The sequence below is a fragment of the Neodiprion pinetum genome, chromosome 4, assembly GCF_021155775.2.
Source record: "Neodiprion pinetum isolate iyNeoPine1 chromosome 4, iyNeoPine1.2, whole genome shotgun sequence".
Taxonomy (NCBI): domain Eukaryota; kingdom Metazoa; phylum Arthropoda; class Insecta; order Hymenoptera; family Diprionidae; genus Neodiprion; species Neodiprion pinetum.
In genome coordinates this window covers 27,981,387-28,006,846 of record NC_060235.2, presented here as the reverse complement: position 1 = coordinate 28,006,846, position 25,460 = coordinate 27,981,387, and the positions used below count along the sequence as shown (strand labels likewise).

The 25,460-nt window shown below is 36.5% G+C and overlaps 1 protein-coding gene across 2 annotated transcripts in view; it reads right to left on the bottom strand.

The window, feature by feature from the left end:
- Positions 1 to 25,460, bottom strand: part of Sulf1 (Extracellular sulfatase Sulf1) — an 86,291-nt gene that overhangs the window by 11,142 nt on the left and 49,689 nt on the right. For both annotated transcript variants that reach the window (XM_046624764.2, XM_046624763.2), the window contains exons 4-7: positions 19,297 to 19,618; positions 8,004 to 8,154; positions 7,315 to 7,490; positions 951 to 1,061 (exon numbers count right to left, since the gene is read on the bottom strand). In XM_046624764.2, coding sequence (XP_046480720.1) covers positions 951 to 1,061; positions 7,315 to 7,490; positions 8,004 to 8,154; positions 19,297 to 19,618 — 760 coding nt within the window. The remainder of the gene's footprint in view (positions 1 to 950; positions 1,062 to 7,314; positions 7,491 to 8,003; positions 8,155 to 19,296; positions 19,619 to 25,460) is intronic.

The following is a 25,460-nucleotide window of genomic DNA, read 5'->3' as shown; positions in this document are numbered from 1 at the left end:
ATACCAGTAATTGAAATCAGTCGAATAATTTATGGTAGAGGTAGTTAGAAAAATAATAAAAATGATCCTGGAATCTGACAGCAATAAGTGATTTTTTTTTTAGCAAATTTAGAAGTTTCTGTCTCATGTAACCGCATTATTACTTCATGATCGATCACGTGAAAGAAGTTTCATCAAGCCTGAAGGTCCAATAATACCTACTTAAACCTACGATTGTTTCTGCAAGGTGTAGAAAATTAATTTCCTATGAGTGATACATGCGGCAAACGTTTATACCACGAATTACATTACAGTTGACGTCAAAGGAAATTTGATAAGTTTTGCCAGATCAATTATGCGGAGCACGCGGAACGCCCTGATTTTTTGCAAATAGTTGGCAAGATTCTGATGAAACCTTAAAGTTGCTAGATTAAATTGACGTGAACTTGTCTCAGTTGCGCAGTGATTTCAATTTAATTCGAATGATTCATAACGGTCGAGAAAATTTTCGATAACATAGTAAAAGTTTAAAGTTGACGGTAATTATAGCTGTATAATAACAGATACTAATAATACAGAAAAACATTTATAAAGTCAAACTGCGCTGAGGTATGGAAAAATTTTTCTTCAAAACTTGAACTGTAATCGTGAAAAATTAAATCCAACTTTACTCATTTCGTTTGCCGTTTCTTATGCGTATAAAATTTCAAATGGAAAACATTACTGCGCTTGTTTTACGTTCTTCTTCTTCTTTTTTTTTTTATAGCAGATATTTCATTTGCATGATTACGTCTACGATCGCGTCTAGCCATATGAATCTGTTCTGATTTTATTGCGCAATAGCGAAATTTCGTTTGCAGATGTTGATTGAAAAATTTTCGAGACGAGAAAACCACGAGGTTGGACGGAATTCGGGCTACAATAGTAATGGCTATCAAATAAATTGGTAGGTTTATTCGGCAGGGACTTACTTGTGAAATAGTTTCATGAAAGATCGACCATCCATCTGAGACGGAGTGTCGACGCCAGCGATGTCAAGGAACGTCGGAGCCAAGTCAATGTTCAGAACCAAATCATCGACTCTGAAATATATAAAACAAACAACATTTGAGCTGCAAAATTTTGTTGTTGCTTTCAGAGAAAGGATCACAAAGACAAAGGATTTGTTGAATTTACTAAATACTGACAATAAAATATTGCGAAAGAAATGTGTTTTTGATTCAAGAAAATGTTATTTCATCTAGTAAAAATATGATTGGAACAAAAAATTATGTTAAATTAACAAAGCAATTTCTCTTGCCATATTTTATCGCAGTATTTAGTAAATTCTTGAAATTTTTTCTGCTGTGAACTGAGACACCAAGGGGATAAAGAACTCCGAAGTCTTTTCTCGCTTTGTACTCTTTGTTTCATAATAAATTCGCATTCATTAGTGCAATAACTCCGCAGTGCTGGAATGTTGGATCAGGCAGCGTTGTGATCAATTGCTATGCTGCATGACAAAGCGACAGAGTAAATTACAAGCAAAAAAACGTGAACCGAGCACGTGGAATTGTGAATCATGACGAAACGCAGTAAATTAAAAATATCAGCTTTTTTATCGTTCTGAGACCTTCGCGTTTACTTATTACACGCTATTTCATTTATTTTCCAATTTACTTCTACTCGTGTCTGCATAATCTGTAACATGTATCAACATTTGTCTCGTGACGAGCTTACGAAAAGCCCGAAATTATTCATGAACTTTTCAAACTGTTCGAACTTTGACCTGCTCGCAAAAATGTGATAGAAAAAAAAAAAAAAATTCCTGGTCACACAGTCAAGCATGATTTTTATGTGCACCAGTTAAATCTTATTAGAAAGTGCTGTGATCGCTTCAATTTTCGTTGACAAAATTTATGCTTTTGCTGAGTCGATTTTTTTCGTCTGAGAAGTATAAATCATTGAAGAGTATATCAATGCGGAATAAAAATAAGCGTGTAATAAAAAATCATCACAGAAATTGGAGTTTATATTCGAAGGTGCAGTTTTTCAATTTTTCAAAGTTGTACAACAATTTAACCTGAATTTCATACCTTCAACCCCAAGACCGAATCTGTACTAGATTTAAAGTTCCCCGATAAATCCAATGTTATTTCTTTTCTCACGATCGCTGATCGATCACCAATATAAAGAGCATAATTTTCGATCATTCAAATCATCGAGCAATCAAGTTTGATTCAGACAAGCCGCAGCAATAATTGTATATCGGCACAACATTCGGTAGGCATATAATTCGATAAAATTCATCGTCGAGATGATGAAATCATGCGCCGAGATCCGGCCTTAAATTCGAGCTGCGGCTCTTCCATAATTGCAGATAATTATGGAACAACGTGTGATATCCGAATAAACAGATAATCAATAGAATAATGAAGGGGGCAGGCGACGGTCGACGTGCGAGGATAACAAGATTATCAATTATCCTGCGGTAGTCGCGACGCAACGTCGAGGATGCATCCCGGACGCGAAGGATATAATTGTAACATAAATTCAACCGGATGGGTTCGCAACATGGTGCGAGTCTCTGAAACCGCAAAACCGGCGGTTCCTACTCCGTGCAATCAGCGACACCATCATGCACGGTATTGTAATGGCGTTTCTGTGTCGCTCGGTCATTCCGGATTTGCGGGATTCGCGTGATTCCAGTGCGAGATAAGCCGAAGCCATCTTTGGTAAAAAGAAAGCTAAATTATGGAACTCTAGTTGATATTCTAGAGAACTAGAGAAAAGCTTTTTGATACATAATTCGTTTTTTCTTCTTTCATTTTTCATCGACTGTAATTGCTCGTAATACAATAATCCAACGAATGTTGTTTCGTGCTTTATCTAAAATCAGTGAAAACCATACTTTCCCCCCCCCCCCCCCCTATTTTTAAAATTTCTCGCCAAGAAAAGTATTCTACCTATATAGGCATGCGTCAAATCAGCAATTCAATTTTCCAGTGAAAAATTGAAAATCTTTATTTTTGTGCCAATTTAGTCTTCAGTCTGTGCGGTAATCAAATTTCTTTATAACTTCAATTATTTTACCCATAGACACACCCGTAAATGTAATATTGCCATATTTTATGAATACTTGTGTAAGGATCGAACAATATCTAACATAAATCTAAATTATTGCAAACAGATTCATCATTAAAAACTTCACTCCAAGAGCCCCGAAGTGAGGAAGTTACGAAGAGACTGTGGTGCCACAACTGACTTTTCAAAAATGATTAATTTTTTAGTTAAATGTGCAATATTTTATCGCATCGAATTTACGAGCTAGGTTGTTGTTTTTCCAAATCCAGCACGTCTTACTATTATTTTTTCACCAGGACTCTATTTTCTTCCAACTATTGTGATAATTTGATATTGTTGCAACGATAAATTGACGTTACGGCCTTATTGTATAAAAAAAAAAAAAATGTAGTCAACAAAAGCAGCGCACATATTTAACGTCGCTATTTATTAATTATCAGGAAATATGTTATTGACAAAACATAGTTACTTGTAGCAAAAAATTTTCATTCCTACAATATTTAAACAATTATCGTATCGGTGCCTACCCATTTTACCAGCATTACTTCTGTAGTAAATATTAAATAAAATTTCCATCAGAACACCTAGACTCGATCATTTAAGCGTCCTGCCTACGTATGGATTGAATATATTAAAAAATGTGTAACAACTTGGCGTCGATAGGCGATAAAGAAACTGTCGGAAATCGAATTGAGGCTGCACGTATCCAGATGGGAATCGTCTGATCCGTCGGATAGCATCGAGAGCCACCCTGACCATCGGACAGATTAAAGATGCTTTGGATTCTTCGCCGCACTAATTGGTCTTCGGGTATTTAAGATTAGATCTTGACGATGAGATCATATGTTAGAATAATCACGAACCGTGAATGACGACCTGGAACTTTCATAATACCGTCTCGAGGTCTCGTTACCTGTACAGTAATCTCCCTTTCAAAGTCGTGCTCAAATTTCTTCGAGCTTGTCAATATCGGTGAAACCTCGATGCGGGTAATTCGAGTTTTTTTTTAATAATCGCTCAACGTGTGTTAAGAATTAATCGGCTGGCCAGTTTGAATCAAAATTCTAAAAATATATTCACTGTAAAAAAATATAGCAACGTTACTTTCTCTAATAGTTGAAACAAAAAAAAAAAAAAAAAATTTAACTGTTTTATTCACTTCCGCCGACATTTGATTCAAACGAGGTTGGCTGATTCATCCTTAATAAAAGTTAACGAAAAAAACGTTTAACTGTAGAATGAGAACGGAGAGGGAGAGATAAATGGAAGATAACCGAGTAAAACAATTGCACCGAAATGAAATAGAATACACTATTTTTGAAACGTAGTTTTTAACTCGTGTTTTGCGATTGCACGGCTAGCCGCATAAAAACGGAGATTGATTATTCGAAATAAAGCAGAGCATGGGAAGCGACGTTAGAGGAGGGAGATTAAAGCGTCGGAGCTTTGCTTCGTACGCTGAAATTCGCAGTCTAGCGCTAAATTACCAGCGATTCGTGTAATCTACGATGCGAATTTCTCTGTTGGCATACGATCCGTTCTCTGTTTATTCTGAAAACAATCACTTTTACTGGTTCTGCAGACTCCGTGACGCAGGCGAAAGCGTTGCGCGGTGGTCGGAGTCTTGAAATAAAGGTCAAAGGCTCGAATCAATTTCTTTGCAATTTTTATTCCACCTACGTCACCGCGGTCCGCGGCGATTCGACCGCACATCGCGTTACGTATATATCTAATACACATTATACATGTATACGTGAATGCGTATGTATCGAGCAACGCAGGTAAATGTGTACCCAAACTTTGAAGACGTGCGTCGGGGGAATTTTCACGGTCAAAACATTTGTAAACGAAGTTGAAACTTTACAGTGCCTCATCGTCAGATGTAAGCGCCGAGCATTTCGAGGTAATTTATTATACACGCTTTGCTGATTCAACTGGCAAAATTTCATTGCACAACTGTGTAGAATATATAGGTTTGTATTATACCACTTTCAAATAATGTGGTGATTTTTTTTAATTCCGTAGAATTTTCTTTTGTGTCCTTTGGTTTTTGGAAAGGAAATTCTGCGGGGAATTCAATTCTTCTCAGCGATGCAAGAATTATTGGTTTTGTTTCGAAGGTGACCTGCTAGTTATTTTTAGGTTGTGAATTAGAATATACATATATATATATATATATATCAGATTATTACTCTACTGAAAATTCATTTGCATCAATAAATATCGTGGATTCAATCAATTTTATTTAAATCAATTGAGCCGTAATCGGTGCAAAAATTAAAGGCGATCACTTTATTTCAACGTACCTGTAATATATATATATAGGGTAGTCCAAACGAACGTGAACAGGGTTTGACCCCGACTCCCTCCTAATTGTTTGCAGACTTATTTCCTACTTCCGCTCTACCAAATTTACGTTTTCTAATTTTTTCAGATTATTTCCACTTGCCCAGAAAAACAATTTTTTCGGCTTTACAACATTTTCTCAAATGAAAAATCTTGCAGCTGATTTCAGGGGTAATAATCAATGCAACAAAGAATGTATATTTTCAGAATACTGCGTCAAAAGTTTTCAGCAAAAATTTAGAAAAGAAATTCGCAGAGATAGATATATGAGATACAAGTGTCGAAAATTTACGTAAGCTGCCATCCATAAATTACGTCACACGAATTTTAGAACTTTTAAACCCCCCTTCCCGTCCTTGTCGCAGGTTGTCACATTTTTAGGACCCCCTCCCCCCTGATGTGACGTCACAAATTTTTCAAACTTATGCATGTATTTAAAAATAATCAAAAGAAAGCAGTTATTTTCATTTTGTTCTTATTTTTATTATATAATCTTTATATATAAATTTCGTGTTTTAGTATTTTAAATTTTAACATGTAACGTCACAAAGCTTTTGACCCTCCCCCCCCTGCCCCTTGGCACACTATGTCACATTACGGTGCTATCCCCCCCCCCCCCCCCATTAACGTGTGACGTAATTTATGGATGGTCCTTAATAGCCAATTCAACGTTTTGAAGAGAAAAAACGTGTGAGAAAAATTTTCACCAGGGAGGACCGCGAAATTTTGACAAATTTGTCTCACGTGGTGTTTTAAAATTGACAAGAAAATTGAACACGCAGTAAATATATCCGCACGTTGACAAATGTTCTTCTACGTCGCGGAGTCTAGTTAGCCGGTGGTTTATGCCGCTGTAGTTGAATGAACGGTGAATTAATTTGGCTAAATTTAGGACTCCGCATTTCCGTGAAGTAAAACGACGTCGTGCAAAAGCTTTGCGCCAAAAGTAGAAGAATTAATAACTTGAGCGTAGAATTTTCACCGGCACCCCACCAGCTTTCACGTACATTATAAGAGGCTGATTATAAGCGGGATATAAGTTTCAACGTGAAATTCCTTTGCGCAGCGAGTTTTCTCGGTTAATTTTATTCCGGGAAAATGATCTCGTAAATTTTTCCTAAAATGCGTGACTTGTCGTGTTTCTTTTATCCCCCCTTCCTCGTCTTTCTTTATACTCTCAACTCTTTTCTTTTCCTTACAGCTTGTTACATTATTCTACTGTATATTTTATAATACAATCTTTGCACTAAAAAACAATTATTATTATTATTGTAAGCTCTGCGGAGTTTTCTCATCAACTCGATGGTTAACAACTGAATTTCAAAGGATTTATGGATTCATGAGGATATGAGTATTATATGAGTACCTTCGTTGCAAAGTTTGGATTAAGGATGTTTGCGACGTACAGTCAGCTCGAAAAAGTGTTGAATTGAAAACGCGATAGAACAAAGCCTAGAGTAGTGTCACTGGATTTAAACTATAAAAATGTCATTATTCTAACTACATAACAGTAATCAAATTATATTCTATTATTTTTCTACCGAAAAAGTTTATATTGCTTATGCGATTTTGGCAGGACCATTTTACTGGTAAATGAATTGTCCGTGATTAAAAATAACATCAATCGTCCAATCTCGTCCAATCACAACTTTATCATCTAAAAATTACAGCGTGGCTTTATTTCGGATTTTTTGTTTCTTAGAAAATGATTTCAATTCACACAGAATTGATTGATAAACAAATAATTTAAAAATAATGATACGTTTAAAAAAAAATGAAATTCAGCGCTTGAACAATTTTCTGTATTACAATACTTTTTTTTGTAAATCTTCACTAGACGTTTTTTTTGATGTGTTATACTTTCGTCACGTTTTTGACTCGACTGTACGTCACCAACATCCTAAGGCGTGTGTTTTTGAAACTTACACAGAGCCTGGCTCGATCCCTGGTCCCCTGATGAGGAAAGGAACGCGGACGTCGAATTCAAACGGAAAACTTTTTCCCTTTATTAATCCAAATTGACCCAGATGATAGCCGTGGTCAGAGGTGTATATTATGTAGGTGTTGTCCAGTTCCCCCAAGTCCTTCAGCTCCTGATATATCTGCGAAAGTACAATAATTCCATTTCGTTATTATTATATTGCAACGATCTGCGCTTCGAAGGTGCAGCTTGTAAACCTATAACGCCTCGGCTGTGAGAAGTGGAGAAAGTAACGTAGAGATTATTGATCATGGTCGAAATTATGCTCTGAAAATCATTGCAGCGTATTGATCATCGAGTATCTGTAATCGAATTTCAATTGACTTTATTTTTAAATTAAATACAAAAATAATTTTCAAAAACTGCTCATCAATCGCACAGCTGTTTTGATTCTGTAACGATTTTAAACTTCCCTTCGAATCTGATTTACTAAAATGACAAAGTTCCATAAAAATGTGAAAAAAGTGTGACTCGAATTCGTAGGGATTTTGTGGTTGTATACATTTTTTTTTCTTTCCTACGTAAAATGCATTATGGTCGAGAAACGCGTAAACGGATTTTGGATTAGAACAGAATCTCGTTTTTCCCAAAGTCAAAGTAACGAAAGGAAATGAAGATTAAAAAATCAACAGACCCGATCAACGGCCGCGTCGACGCTCTGCAAGGTCTGCAGCCTCTTGGTCATGAGTAGATTGGTGAAGTCCTTGTGAATGGGTTGCATTTTCTGAGTGACCTGTAGAATCCATTGCTTGTCAGGATTTGGCGCATAGTCGTAGGCCGGAGTGCTGAAACATAACGGCGCGATGCGGGTTCGTAAATACGATCGAACTCGAGGATGTCGGCAAGACGCATAGCTCGCGATAAGGTCTCGCGAAAGGCGATAAAACGCAAGACGAAGTCGAGATTCGCATATCGACGACACCTTGCCCCGTGGAATTTCGCGTATCCTGTATACATATATACCTTATAGATATATATTACAGGCACACAGCACTTTGCCACGAATCTAGGGGGTCGATAAATATCCCGGTATATCTCCGCAAGTAAGGCGAACGCCGGCGGGTTTCCAGCCGGAAATATATTAAAGACGTCTTACACACGATTTAGCTGCAACCCATGATGCAGCTGGGTACATGATCCTCCACTCCACCGACAAAGTTATATCACAGATTCGCCGGATAAGCTACGGGCTCGTGTTTATTCTGTGGATGTAACGCGGATAAGGGCCATTCCGTCTCAATTCTTGACTGATCTACGTCCAACCCTGGCCGTTTCGCGTCTCGTTCTCATTTTTCAACGCCGATTCAGATCGGTTTTTCAAAAATGCTGAAACGAATAACGTGCCGAGAAAGAAGTGTACGAAAAATTTTAATCATGCGATTTTATTGTTGGAATCCAGAAGATGAAGCAAGAAATTCTGAGACAGGTTAAATAACGTGTGGATCAACTTTTTTCCAAGGTATAATACGAACGAGCAGGGAAGAATATAAAATTCGTTCAATGAATCGGTGAGCAAAAGGAGTGCAAAAAAAAGATAAAGAGGGATGGTAATATTGAGAGGAAAAACGCGGTCGAGAAAGATGGGACGAGGTTCCCGTTACCAGATTTTTATACTAGATTTCGATACACCAGATTTACCGCATCTATATATATATATATTTTCGCTCCCCCTCTGATCCAATAAATCACGAAAGGTTCGCACTACCCAGTTCTTAAAATTGGATCGCTTCTTCGCACGTTTTTTCTTGTGCCGATATAATACTTGTACGATAATAAACATACGAAATATAATTTAAAAAAGAAATCGTTGCTGGTTGGTAAAAAAATATTTCAAAAATATTTCGGTATCAAATCGAAAACGACACGATAACAGAAATAAATTGTATTTGGAGATAAGGGTGAGCAGTTTCGATTCCTTGGTTAAGTGGCTGATTAAATGCCTATAGATTGATCGATGAATCGAGGACTGGATCATTGAAAAATTACAGACTATAAACCAATCGATCGAAACGACGATTCATCGAAATGTCTGATTAATATCTGCAGTAATGATTAACATCTGCGATATCGTTCTATTTTTATTCTTCGATTGAATTTTATCAAAGTTTCGTGTCGCTGTGCGGCTGAAAAGCGTCTTGATCGATGTAATTCTCCTTCGTTAATACAATAAAGTTCCATCGACGATCAGACAATTGATTGAAATTTTTGTACCGAGAAGAAACTCATCTTTTTTTACCTTATGATTATTAATTCGGTCCGAGTTTAAACTTTCGGTCTCGATCTCGAAACTATATTATATTACGTATATTTATGTGTTATATATATAATAATGTATTTCTCTCGGGGGAATGCGAAAGTTTTCACCGTCTAGTTGTGAAGGGGGATGAGTTTGAGCGTGAAGCAAGGCTGGGTAGGAGACATCTTGAAGAGCGTCGTCTCGTTTGTCTGGATAGTCTGGGCCCTTAATTACGGTTTATTTTCCACACGGTATATGTACAGCCTCCGCAAACCACTTAGCTATGCATTTTACCCACAGACAGCGGTGATGAGGCGGCCACTTGAAGTAACGAATTTGATAAAATAACAACCGCAGCAACTCGACGTCTGCCATCCGTATCGCCTTATTCGTAAAACCCATTAATCCTTAGCTACATGTTTCCATTTTCCATTAAAACGGAAAAAATACATTTCGGGATGTGAAACCACAATTATTTTTTTAGTTATGACCGGAAAATGCAGTATTGGGGACTAGAGGAATTACACCAAAAAGTGAATCGTACCACTTATTCACGTAATAACAACAATCTTGAAATTGAATTCTTGTAAGGATACCGAACGAAATTTTTCCCAATATACAATGTACGCTGGTTGCAGTGTTATGCTCTACTTCGGTCGAGGGATTTCATCAATTTTTTATTTGGATGTAAAACCGAGTTTGTTATATTTGAGGCAAACCCGAGTCCCGCGGTCGTTGGGATAAGGCAGTCAAACATTGCATGGCGCCGCAGGGATCTCAATGGAAAAGTTAAATTCACCACTCCGAATGCCACAGAACGTAAGAGTGATCGGATACCTGAAGTGAAGTTGAAGGGATCGGCCAGTTAAAAATCAATATTGTGTTGATAATTTTTCAAGTATATAGTCATACATTGACTAGGTATTGTTGTCAAATTATTTTACTGGTAAACTGCAATGATTTTCGTAAAAAGGCGAAAAGCACAAGAATTCAAATTACGAACACCGGAGATTGGATATATATAGTTTCTTAGATTTTTAAACATTTTGAATATTTTTGACGTTTTAATGAAATTAAGAGAAAGTACGATTGACTTTGGTTACAAAATCAATCAAGTTCTCGATATTAATTAATGTTGAGAAATTTTTTTTCTCGCATGTTAATTATTCATGCAGAGTAACTGGTTGGCCACTTAATTTCGTTTTAAAAATTCCCGATATCGGTATCATATAACGCTTAGAGCTTCAAGCATACATATATTCACAATCTTATTAATATCATCGTCGATTTTATATATCGAGGGAGCGTAGAGCAAGTGAAATAAAAACTGTCAACAGCTAGTTAAATTTATTAGTAATACAGTACAAAAATTAAGAGATCGCATCGAAAGCCATATTTGGGAAAAATTCCAAGAACAACTGCAAGCATTTTTCGAAAATCCCTGACTTTTTCATATACCAAACAAAATTCCCTGCAGACAGAACCTGAGAGCTTTTGACTCGTTAACCACGAATCTAAATATGTAGTTCGAAATTAAAATTGCATAATATTTTTTTCTGTAAATTAGGAAGCTGTAGCGTGAAAAGAGGAAATTCGAGGGCCAGATCAGGGTCGACCTTAAGTCGCTAGTTTTTCTACGAGCTTTCCGAACAAGACCCTCGCGTGGTTCTGGATCCCGGAACAGGGAAAACCGCGATTACGAAACCTCGGAAAAGTCAATAAAAACTAATTTTCGAGGCATCGATATACTCGCCGGCAATCGCGAATTAACCGTAAGTAGAAAAGCAGCTTCGGATTATCGGAAAGTTATTTCTGTCGCAGGTTTCGTTGGTCCCTTTGACCGTAATATTCGTTGGAGAGAAGACGGTTCCTTCATTCCAAATCGAATGATCTTTCGAAGGGGGAGAAATCGACGGGGAAGATGGAGGATCTCTTATCCTGTACGGAATATACGGGCGGATTTTCTTATAACGAGAATTTTCCGATATGGTAAGCTTAATCAGGCAGGGACTGATCGCGAGGCTGATAATCACGAGATCGGCGACTGAAAGATGTCACGGTGACGTCCAAAGGCTCGTTATTCTATGTCAGAAGTTTCCATCCGCTGCAGCATTCGCGACTCACGATCCACTATCGAAGTTGAATTTGATCAAGGATGAGGAGTAAGGAAGAGATAAATATCCGCTTGAAAAATCTCCGGCAATGTTATTTGCGCCTATGACTGTGGACGGGAATGAAAAAACGTTCCTAGTGAAGAAACGGGATGAATCCAAGAAAATTCGAATAATACAAGCCGAGGTGACAAAGATTTGAGAAAAGTTTCATAATTAGAATATTCGTAATTGTTATATCAACCCTGGGATTTCTGATAAGATTCTAATGCTTCGGGGCTCATTTTGTTCACGGAGATATTTTTTGATTTGTGTTCACTGCCATTGGAGTAAATAACGTTACTGGAGATTTTTTTTTTAAACGGGTTTTTCTTTTATCCTTACTTTCGATTCAGACGGTGAGGTTCATTCGTTCTTAACACAGTTTCCTGTCGGTACGTAAGAAAATATTTGAAGCGTAAACTCGATCTACGAAAGTCTACTTTGAAACAAGTTTGAAGACACCGCGTTATCGCACCGTGTTATGAATTCCAAAGTGTAATACAAATGAATTCTCAGAAACCGTTTTACGCAGTTTCTCTACATTATTTATAGACAACGACGTGTATTTATGAGTTTACTGAAAATCCACGAAGAAAATCTATTACAGAACATTAATTCACAACAAAAATAACCAATGAATATAATAAACTACGTCTATTAAAAATTGGCGTGAAAACGAAACAAAACCATTTCCTACGTTGGGTTTAAATTTATGAACTCTGCGCCAACTTCAATGATACTTTTAACTCCTGATGTACAGATGCATGATAATTTTCTCTTAGGAATAACGAATGAAAGATGTACAAGTTCAGAGAATTCACCTCTCGCCGCACGTCACCCACAGACAAAAATATGTTCTTACATTGGCATTAGTAATTATTATTACACCGTCTGCTCTCCCCGGCGCCTTTTGTGTCACGAGTCGTTAAGGAATAAACTTTGATTTATCGGTATTTTTTATTGCCTGTTAAGGGGTCAAATTAGACACGGAGATTGATATCAATAAAGATGTATATAAGTATATCCATACGACTGTAACGGGCCGGGGTTGTACGTCTAACGAAAGATCACAATCGGCAAGAAAGACTCGATGACAAATGATGCCGGATTGGTGCACCGAAGCTTCGGGTCAAAATAGGGCGAGGATTTGACAGGATGGATCAGTCATCCAGCTCCTAGCCGTTGGGAAGTCAAAGTTGAGTAACTGCTCCGTGTAATTTGTGCTCGGTAGAAACAAGAAATTTCAGATTTAAACATTCTGGCGTAAATAAAAATTCTGTAAAATTCAACATCAACTTCAGAGGTATTAAAAAAATATATGACTGGATTTTCTTTTCAACGCTAGACTTTATCTGGTTTATATACTTTCTGAATTGAAAACATCGAATCGTCCTGAAAAATCCTTAGTTTAAATTTTTTTTTTATTGACTCTTGATTAACTTCGATAAGTCGAAATTCACAGAATTTTCTAACCCTTTGAAGGAGGATTCGTTCACAGACACACACACACGCATAGAGACGCGGGATAAACTTTTCATTTTATACAACATGGCTAGAGGCAGACTAGATTAAGGGCTGCACTGTATCTGCTCTTTGAGAACCGGTCAATTATGCACACAAGGATGTATAATTACACGATTAGTTGCAGCGGGGTTTAATCTCTTAGGGATGCACGATTTATTCATCAGTTTGATAATCAGTTCCTTCTACCGTACTTGAATTACGAACTCTAACGTAAGTCGTGCACTCGACTGTTTCCTTTGAGCAAACATATTCATGCTGTTATAAATTGGATACCTAGTATAATTTTGAACATCAGTGGCTGTAAGCAGTCTCCTATTTTCTATCCTTGGTATTCCTGAATTAATTTATGTTAAAGAATATTTTATTCGAAACGATATGATTTATTCATTTACTTCAATCGTTCTTACTTAGATATAATTTCAATTTTGCTATGTGTGAATAATTGCAGCCGCGTTTGCACTTGAAAATACCCTATTTCGATCTATGGAGTTGTAATTCATATTTAGTGTATTGCAGTAATTTAAGCACGGTAAAGTTTCCGTTTTATTATTTTCATTTATTCTTCGATAACGAATAATCAAAATATACACATATTGACACACTGCAGGCTCATAATCGGCAAGCATCATAATATATTAGCTTCACGAGGATCCTAAGAAAATATTTTTCTAACAACATTGCTAACGACGTTAAATATCTACGTGTATCTAGGTTTATACATAAAACTGTTCTTCTTGTATATTTTAATGTACGAGGTAAATATTTTCTCAAACATAGACGGTCGATTTTTCATCAGGCGCGGTATTTAAACGATTTATGAGCATTCTACGGTTAATTTTGTTTGCGACTCAAGCACCGAGCAGTCACGAAGCATACAGTGGGTATTATAATATTACATGTGTTGCGTTGTGCAGGTACAGCAAGGTATGAAAGGTTTACGACGTCGCGTATCGCGGGCTGGAAATAACGAAATTGAATTTCAGAAAGAGTCTGCACTGCAATTTGCGAGAATTTCATCGGATTTTATACTCGTGGATCGTGAAGAACGGAACAGCTACGAGTCACCCCGAGGCCAGGTTTGAATTCAATTTCTATTCGATTTTCCAAAGACTGTAGTAGGTATACCTTGTTTACAGAAGCGTCCATGCCCGAAAGTATGAGCGAAATACGATTCTGCTTGCTTTACCTCGATTTCGCAAATATTCTTTGTTCTTTTTTTCGTGCAATAGTAAAAAAGCCTGCGCGTTTATATCTGGAGTTTGAGAAATGTGAAAAGAGTTTATGCGCTGTAATTCATCAAAACTGGTTTTGAATGAAACTAAAAAAAAAAAATTAATAAAACCAAAAATTATGAACACGCACGCAGTTTTTGACATTTTTAAACAGAAATAAAAAAGTGGTCGCGAATATTTTGTACAATAATTACAACGACCAAAAATTGTGAGCAAGCAACGATAAAAGATCGCTGAAAAATTGTTAAAGAGATTAAAGAGAACATTTGAAGAGGAAAACAGTTAGAGAATTATCGATCGAATTACCAAAAAAAAAAAAAAAACGTTCCACAAAATCAAGCTTGAAGTTCAGTTCCCTCTGTGAAATAGAAAATGTAGAACGAAAGTCAGAAACAGAATTGGAGAACAAAGAAATCGATCGAAAATTAATGATTTCAATTCATAAAATAATGCAAAGTTTTAAACAGATCATTCTATAAGAGGTCAATTAGTTTGATTGTAACGCCGTTCGTAATGTTTCAGATTAATTGAACCAACGACTGCGACAGAAAAGAACTCAAAGGTAACTTTGAAAAATAAATAAATAGAAATCGCACCGAGTTCGCTGAATTGTCAAGCGGACAGCGAAGGTTGAGAATTGGCTCAAAGATTAAAAGCGTCGATAATCAGCATCGACAAATTAATAATAATTAATGTTATGCTACCATTTGTCTTATCTCTTTGCAGCAAAGTTGTTCGAGGTATAACTGAAATACGAAAGCTGGATCCTGACAGTTGTGTCGAATTCATTGACAGCTCGTTAGTCGTTGTTTCAATCTTTGAACGACACATTGCGGAACGTGGACTCGACTGATTCTTGTTTCGTATCGAAGACTGTTAGACAGTATCTCGGACCGCATAAATGAATAATAATCATTTCCGTATCGTTAAGTAAAAGAAGTTATAGTAGCCGTACAGATCATATACCCGAACTTCGAAAAGTTTATCAACACCTTTCAGTACACCATTTGTGCGTAATTTATATACGGAAATGTGTTCTGGCGTTTCCCAATTTCTTAAAATTTAGTGTCGCATAATTCACAGTTTTATCATATTGAGTATACGAAGGGAATATTAAGTATCCATTTTTTCTCGAATTCGAGAGCAAAGAACAAGATCATTCTTTCACATCGGGACTTTTTAGCGTCAGACGAAATTAGGAAAGTCACAAAATGATGCGGCCGATAACGATTTGTTTAGAACAAGGTTCAACGATCTTCAAGGCTCGTCAATTTCAGAAAAAACAACCTTCCATGATTTTATCGTCTATTCATTGTCAACCGTTGCAAAAAATATGCTCCAATTCGCTATGAAATCAACGACCGTTTGAGAAATTAAACTATCCTCTAAAAAATTCTCATACCATGATAATATGACCGTGAATTATTTTCTCCCGGTAATCAATCCTGTCTCACTTCGAAAATTTTTATCCCTGGTGAAAATTTCGACTACTACGAATTTTAAGAAATTGGAACATTTCGTGTTATTCCGTGCAAAATTGTAAATGTGCATAATTTTTTACTAAAAATTATAGCGTCTTTTAGATTGTTTTTACTGAAAAAATATAAATTTTCGCAAAAATCTTTTGATGAGAAACTACGTATACTTACAACTTTGTAAAATTGTACGAAATGTTCCAATTTCTCTAAAAATTCGTAGAAAATCCTAAAAATCACTTTCACCAGAGACACCAAAAACCTGACAACAATGAATTTATCCAATTTATCTATTGTCCAAGACTTTGGTCAACTGAAAGCCTGATAATTTTTCTTCCGATAACCGCGAGTAGTTCACACCTTCGTGGATATGATCCCGGAGTCGTCATCTCGATGTTCCGGAGTTACAATCATGCAGTTTACATTCACATTCAGTCCTGGGACCAAGGAACAAGCATCGCGTTATCAACTTTCCAGAGCGGAGGCGTCGTTCGTCTAACAATTACAACACCCGGCAGAGTGAACATGCGTCCGTGCTTTCGTGGTTAGCTATCCGGCTTTCACTGTCTCTAGGGTGCTCGATCATGCGACGATGACGTCACGCTGAAGCTGTCTAGCCGTCGTTGTTTCTAGACTGCTGCAGAGACATTGTCTAGTGCTTTTCGGCCTCATCGACTTCGTCGCTTCGAGCTGACACAGCTTTTAACCACCTCGAGCACTTCGCTAGTGATCTAGGAGTCATTCGCTTGGAAATCGAACTCATGATTCTGATTGAATAACATCAATTTGGAGTTCGATTCTTATTAGTTTCTATCTTATCATGTGATTTTTATTGATTTCCAGCCAGTTCCAACGGTTTCAGAGCGTTCCAGACGATGGTCAGTGATTTCCGTATCGGAAAGAATCACAGGAAATGAACTGCGACACTGGTAAATCATTGTTAACCAATAGAAATCGCTTGGTGATCACTGGGAATCATGATGAGATCAGAGTTACAACGGTTACGATGATTTCCAACGCTTGATACGCGATTTCTTCAACGTTATCATGTGATTTTAAATGCTTCGCAATGATTGTTAATGATTTCAGTTATCTCGATTGATTTCTCGTTAGTTCAGATAATATTGCAGTTACTCGATTTACAATTCGATTTCCAACTGTCAAATTTATGACTTTCTAATTACCGAGTGAATATTGGCTCTTTGATTTTTATTCTCATCTGCACATTTCCGTCACTCTGGATCATCTCTTCGAAAAAGAAATATCTAAAGACAACGAGGCCGTTTCATGTTTCTAACTCTTGTTCTTCATCATAATCGACTCCTGGATCACGGCTATTATTAGACTTTTTACCGCTGTTGTATACCTCAGGTTTACTCTGTGCGTCAATATTCGTAAGCCGCTAAAGAAGTCTGGCATATTAATACTTGCATTTGGAATGTCGTTTGTGTCACATGTATCTACAATAGAACTAGAAAACGCGAGGACAATTTTGTTAATTCAGCTAGGATCAAAGTTTCCCACTGTATAATTAATCGCATAAATTCATGATATCATATCCTTTACGTCGTTTTCGCACAAGCGATGATATGAGTAAATTTCATTACTCGGCCACGATTGTGCAAAATTAAATTCAGCACAAACTGTACACAATGAAAATCTGCGAAACGAAAAAACTTGCTTATAAAAACCGAGCCAGCGAGTAGACATAAAATTTTTGGAAATGAGAGGAGGTTTTCGATTGATCCGCAGGCAAGCAAATCTCTCTTGTTTAAACTCTGCTTCCGAAGGAGCAGCTCTGAGGCCGAATGCCTCGGAGCGTTTACGTCAGGGATTTTTTTTCTACTTTTTCATTGGTCGAGGAGCGAATAAATCGTCGAGCGTTTGGCAGGTGTATATTTGTCTAATTTTTTTTTTCAGGTTCTACTCTATACTTCGCTGGGGAAATAATTTTCATTGCTACGTTACAGGTTGTACGAAGACGATGTAGGTATACGGCAAGTCGAATTTTCTCGCAGGCGTATAAAACAGGGAGAAAAAACTACCAGCCTTTTGTTTTTTTTCTACCTTTAGTTTCTTTCCACTTGTCGTCGATTATAATAGAAAGGCGAATTACTACGGCGAAACTGTTGTGTGTATATTGTATCAGCCTCGGGTCGCGGTTTCCGTCAATTACAGTAATTATTCTCTGCATCCCTTGTTTTTCAAAGGAATAACTGATTAGTTTTTCTTATAGTGTGCCAGAGATGCCTGCGTTTGCAAATACGGAATAATTGAGAAGCTTCGCTTCAAATCATCGATTAATTGAAAAGGTGAGGGTCGTTATGATAAATTATAAACCAATTACGGTTCAACGGTTGAATTGTTTGTAGAAACAAATTCTACGGAGGTTAGTCAGTTAAGTGTCGATAAATTTTTGCTTATTTCATAACGAGATGGTCGTACTTTGAAGATTTATTAAATTCACATGTTCCTGAGCTATAAGAAAATTTTCCTGAAAATGTATTGAAAAGAAAAAAATACTAAAATTATTATAAACTGTAGCCTGGATATCGATTTTTTATCTCAAATCACTTTATAATGGTTAAAAATTTAGCGAGTTCGTTCTTTTCGTTCCACGATGGTTTATTTTCTCGAGACAATTATTCTCTACAATCCCGCTGAAATTTATTTTTTTATCACACTGGTATTGCAAAATCTTCAATTTTTCAAAACGGCACTGAAATTTGTTTGAAATGACAGACAGCAATATTCAGTTTACTATTGACACAAGAGGAAAAAAAACACTGCTCAAGTAAATTTCAGTGAAATCCAACGACCCTTGTAGATTTTTAATCTTTCAAAGCAATGTGAAATAAAATATGATATGTTTACAATTTTGGTATTTGTTTTTCTAAAATTATTAAGAAAATTGCCCTTTTCTTACGAGCACGCAAATTTGAGAAATTCTTAATGTTCGACAATCGGGTAATCAAATAAATAAAAAACGATTGAATTTTGTGGAGATTCTTGATACACCGAGAAAATGTAATTGTTGATTGAACAATATACTTATACATATATGCCAGTGAGGAAAAAATATGTTATTGCAGCGAATAATTATTCGTTGATTCAATGAAAGATTTGCTGAGAGCGGGTGAAGTTAATTTTTAGCAAAAAATATCTTTCTCGCTAATTCGATACAAGATGAATTTGAATAAAACTATCTCGTTGAGATGGAAAATGAGGTGAGTTTAGATGCTGTATGATTATCTTAAGACAGAATGATCCAGGCAACGTGAAAATGGAGTGTAAAGAATTTACTCACTGGTGAGTGGTGACGTTGAAGAACAGATGAGAGAATTGTGGTGCAGAATCTTCGGGTCCATGAGGCGACGGGAAACTGGCAACTAGCATCAGTGGCTTACGAGCAAAGTTGTGCTTGCTCTGTCTGAGAAATGCGACGCTATCATTGGCGATGAGGTCTGGATAATAATCCTTGCTGTACTCAAAACCGTGCTTTATTTTCTTCCCGTTCATGTTGACGCTGTAGTTGTAGTACCGTGAGTTCATTATCAGTCCCCCCCATTCTCTCCAGCCTGGCGGTATGTAAGACCCGTTGTACTTATTCAAGTATTTCCCAAAGTATCCTGGAACGAAAAACGCGTTTATTGAAACAGTGATTTCTTGAAATCGGGCTCGGTTGGCGAATGAATTTCAAATTCGAAGTCTCTAGGAACGTTAATGTAACGAGGAATTAAAGAATGATATACTATTTTGCGACTCCGTAGCTATGATTGAATGATTTTTAAGGAGTCGATGAATCAGTAGCATAATAACGAAAGTTCTGCGTACGGATCCCGATATTGATAATTTACCAACATTTCAGTCGCTTCACAGATCAGACACAAGTCATTTTTTTTCGATGATCGATAAAAACTATGGTAACGTAGAGCGCAATGCGGAAGATCACTCGGAAGAAAAGGGTTTGTGTCTGAGGTGCGAAGTGGTTAAAATGTCGGTAAAATATCGGTATCGGGATCTGTACACAGAATTTATTATGCTTTATTATGGTACTTAAATCGGCCAAATATGGATTCAATTCGTTGATTTTTCTCCTAAAAATGCATCGTTACCTAAACGTTACGAACTTCAACCTCGTGCATTCAAAGTGTAACGACTATACGAAACGATTGCGATGGAAATATTTTTAAAAAATCTTGAAAGTATACGTATATAATTATATACGTGGTATGTATTCCTGCATGCACTGTGAGTGCCTCAGAGTGTAAAAAGTAAGGGAGGGGAGGATTGAAACGAGCGGTTGCAATTAGTGAAAATAAAAACACTATTCACGTGATGGATAGCCGCAAACGCGATGCCGGGTGCAAAACTGAAAAAAGATATAATAATAATAATAATAATAATAATAATAATAATAATAATAATAATAATAATAACGAGTGAAAAAAGTACAGCGGTAGAATAAAAGAGGAAGAGAAGAAAAAACGATGAGTTTCTTTTACAATTCGCTTCGCGCAACCTTTGTTGAGTAATTAACTTTGTGAAGGCTGCGCGCAAATATTGGCTTTGGCATCTAATAGATGATTCGCAACGATTGCATACTGTGCACGTGTCTGTGTAAATTTGCAGTCTTTTTCACCATGCAATTCGTTATGATGCGCAACAGCTTTTACAGGTTTCGATTAATCACCGTGTGCTCGATACCGAGGTGAACAATTCAAATGTCAATACAAATTACTAAAACAATGAAGCGCCGGATTTCGTATTTTTCTGAAAAATAATAAAAAATGTTTCACGATTTTGAGGTATCATTATTTTAGTGGAGGGTGAATCCATCTCAAATCATGCAGGCAAGCGGAGGTCATATTTCGTAATTGCTCGTGACTGAAGTATGTTTTTCCTCTTCCAAAATAAGCGGACAGGTATATTTCATTATCACGGAAATAAATTTTTAACGCTCGATAACGATTTTTTAAAATTATAAGGTAAATATGGGTTTTTTATCATATTTAACATATAATTTCCGAAAGGTTACCGCCAATTTCACAATTTTGAAGCTTTTCTCTAAATTCTTGTTTTGGAATACGTAGGATCTTACGCTCCATCGAATCAGATGTCAAAATCCAAATGATTTGCAAAGTTGCATAAAATGTGGCGATTTAAAAAAATAAACAAAAAGTAATTTTTCTGAAAAGAGGCCTGTATTTGATTGCTAAGAAAATTGCAAGAAGTGGAAAATTCGAAGCGTCGAACATCTTCAAAAATCAAATATTCGTATAATATAAAAATAGGAGTTCGATGTACTTTTTGAATCACGAAAAATGAATATAGGCAGATCAATTCTACTATATTTCGTCTGATTAAAATTTTATTGATTATTATTTCCAATGATTCGCATATACAATTTTGTCAATAAAAATTGAATTCATGCGTGTTTTTTGAGTTTGATAAAAATCATAGATGCTTATTAAATTTCAGCAGAGCGGAAAAAAAAAACGAATCAGAAATGGAAGAAAAAAACCAATTATCAATTTCGACGAATATAATTTGCGGCGACAAGTTGCAGCGAGGAAACACAAGTTGAATACGGGGACTGAACTGCATATCTGGCGATAAATCAACAGTTAATTCCATTTTCCCGTTCGGTGGATGTGCAGTTGGAATAAAGGCGGAGCCGAGAGCGGCCACATCTTCATCCCATTAATTATTCATCGAGACGTATAATACAATTAATTGAAAGGTAGGGAAAAGCTTATACAGCGTTGCTATTCCACTATTACTGCAATGCTCACACGCATAACCTACCTCTATGATACATAGCTATATTCGCAAGGGGTACGTATTATGCAATATTTTACATTTACTTTTTTGCCAAAGCATATTTGGACCACTTCTAATCGTCAATTATATTCCTTTATAGGCGCCAGCTTTTGTCTCGACCAATATCTGACGTCTTAATGGTAATTAGAAGCGTATCTTACTTTCGGATAAGCTTTCAGCTCCGCCCTCGAACGATGGATGGATGGCGTGATACAAATCGTTTCTTCCTTTCCTTTTCTTTTTCTATTCCGTTCTCCACCTTGGAGAGAATCGATTTATACAAATAGCCCATGAATTTACTTATACGATATTGAATACCTTTTTTTTTCACACGGATACACCTGCGGAACGATATATTTTGACTGAATTGGGTGCTGCGGTTTTCTTTTTCTTCATTTTAATAGCCGGAATTTAATTTTTCTACATTTCTTTCGTCAAATATGTACTTTTAAAATTTTTCCCCTGAAATATGTGTCGACAGTATCGCGTACATTTTATGCGAAAATATTTTATTACCGTGAATCGCCGTTCAGATCTTGAGTTATTTATCCCAGACTGCAGAGAATCCAGAAATTTAGTATTCAACGCGATTTTTGTTATACGATACGAATGAAAAACGACATAAATTTTTACGATCTCACTGTTAGGAAAAATATAGTGAAAAATAAAAAAAGCAGTAAAATTTGAACATTGTAACTTATTTTCAAAGACCGTTGAAATAGTTCCCGATAAATTTTGCCCCGCATAGTGAATACAATTATAATTGTAAACTTCCCATAGACGGTTCTAAAAAATTTTGAAAATTCTCTATAACAATCTGTAAAAGTACTATTTTCTCTCTCTTTATTTTGCATACAATCTCTGGAAAAATACAGAATATTCACGCATTCTCAGACAAATTTTTCCCAGCATCAAGTATTGCAGTTCGTTCCTTTAATAACCGGCTAAATCCAGTTGCAAGAATACAGAAATTGCAATAATGCGAAAAGACTTGATGGTTGGAAAAGCAGAGACTAGATACGAGAAAAGAATCTCAATAAGAAGAAAGTAATGTGAGAATGGAGATTTATAGCACAATTGGTTATAAGATGGCACGATATATTCTCAAGCTGTAATTTATTGCGGTGTTATTATAAGCATATAACGATGAACGGGCGCAGATCGTACGTGCGAATTTATACGTATACGTACGTACGTCGGAGTGAAATTTCACAAGTCTCGGGACACGCCAGTCGAACAATGCTTTGGGTACCAAAGGCTCTTTGTCACACTGCGGAGCGCGGAAGCGATTTTTTATTCGTACACAACTGGATCATTACAACGGGTTTCTCTATCCCTTGACCCATTTGAATAAACGGGTCCGTGAGATATTTTTACAATTAGTCTACAGGAATTCCGATTCTGTTATATCACGTGAAATGAAAAAAAAATAAAAATTCCTCATGACTTTGGTATTTATGGTGAATTTATAGTGAAATTACAAACTTGATTGAGATTTGTAGTGAAAAAAATTTCATCTGTAATTATCAAGTTACAACTGAATCTGATCGTGTCAGTTTGAGATTGGAGTATTGCAGTTTGAAAAACAGACTGCTAAATCTGTGTCGATTTTTTTTAAACAAGTCTATTCGTTTTTGTACGATTTTTGCTCCACGATATTCATCAAAGAACATATTTGGGCGATTTTCCGTTTCGTCGATCTACTTGTTTTGCCGCTGCCTTGTACAGTCGTGATCTTAAATCTCAGTGTGGGGGGTGGTAATAAAATACGGCATGCGAGTGTCCGCGAAACTTTTCCAAGACCAAGTTGTGAGCGCTTTTCTTACGATTAATGTGAAACAAGCCTCCCGTGTTTTCTGCGAAAACCGCAGGGGTTGAGAAATTTATACTCGATTTTCAAAACATGCGATTCATTTCTTTCAGCGGACACTTCGTGTTCACGTGATACGATAAAATTTATCTCGAATAATAGTATAAAAAAAAAAAAAAACTTGGATAATTGCGCTCTTACAATCAGACAAAAATCACATCCGTTATCGTTTTATGCAACCAACGAAGCATATTCAACCGCTTAACGGAGTTTGCAACCGATTGTCGAGTGGAATCGAGGTCACTGGATGCCTTTATAAAGGTGCATCATCATCAGACGTCGAATAATCATTAAACGCTGGCTGACGTTCGTCATGAAATAATGATCCGACATTGCATCTGTTGCTTCGCGAGGCAGGAAACATCTGGCATCTCCGTATCGACGAAGCATGAAACTGGATTAAAAGTGTGTTAATTAGGTGCCAATCAAGGTGTCGAAATGCCAGTTGGAGCGTGACCCCATAAAACGTTAATTGTAAGATCACGGAAGGCGGACGAATAATGGCGTTCACCTGCAAATGAAGAAATCCAATATAACGAGAAATAAATTGCAAGAGAGTAGTGAGGCGGTCTGCAATATGCGCAAAAAGTAAAAAAGGGGGAAATACCGAACGTGACCTTAGACTGCCGCCGGTCTGGTATCTGCACAAGAAAAATAAACCGCCCGGAATAAAAAGCGTTCTTGCAATGCGATCATATACCGCGAACTTGTAAGCTCACTGTAAACACGGGGAAATTTGCGAAGCGATGGAAAAATTTCGGGGATAAAACAACACGTCGGAATTGCTTGGAGAAATAATCTGACGTGATGAACGTCGAAATTTTGTTTGTTGTATCTCGAGGTGGTGCTGAATATCATATTGGATTATCCTTCGAAGCACGTTGTGTTCTCGTGTGTCGGTTGCAAACAACATTTTTTCGCACCTACTTGAGAAATTTGTATATAGAAGGAAGAAAAAAAAAAAAAAAGAGACGGAAAAATAGAGAATAGAGAAAGCAATCGTCGCAAAAAGGACATCTTTAAATCTTTACTTTTGGATTTCGATGACTTCTTACTTAAATAATATGGAGATGTCGCTATATATTTAAAAAAAAAAAAAAAAATGTTATTAGTTAATCTTGTTTACGGATACGAATTTGACCCTAGAAGTATTCTGTAGAGAATCAAATTCTGTAAAAAACGTGTTCCTGGAGTGAAGTTCGTAGTTCAAATGATTCAAGAGTTATAATCAAATTTCAAACTCAAACGACACTTTTGTGGAAAATTAAATTATCTGCGGCTGAGATGGTAACAATTTAAATCGAAAGCGACATCTTTCTTGAGTAATTTAAACAGGGAAACTTTGAATTCCAGGAGGAATCTTTGAATATTGAATTTAAGAGATGTCGCGTGTCTAATGGTATAAGGACGTATGCGACATTATGCTACCATTTACCACGCGCGAAGTTAAAAAATCGTATTTTTTCGCCATTTGTATTTACGCGAAAAATAGGAGAATACATTAAAAAACGTTGAAATTAAATAATGCATCAATTAACGGTAAAAGGTCGTAAGTACTGTCGGTTACCAAAACACCAAAATGGCGGATGGAACTTTGTAACATTCATAAATGTCATACATAAAAATATATTTTGGTGCTGAAAGGGCGTATCTATGAAATATAAGGCCTTTTATCTTTATTCATATTGAGTGCTTTTGTAGCAAATGCCGGGAAAGAAAAAGAAAATTATACGCCCTCTTACCACCGAATTTGTTTTTTTTTTCGCATACGTCCTTAA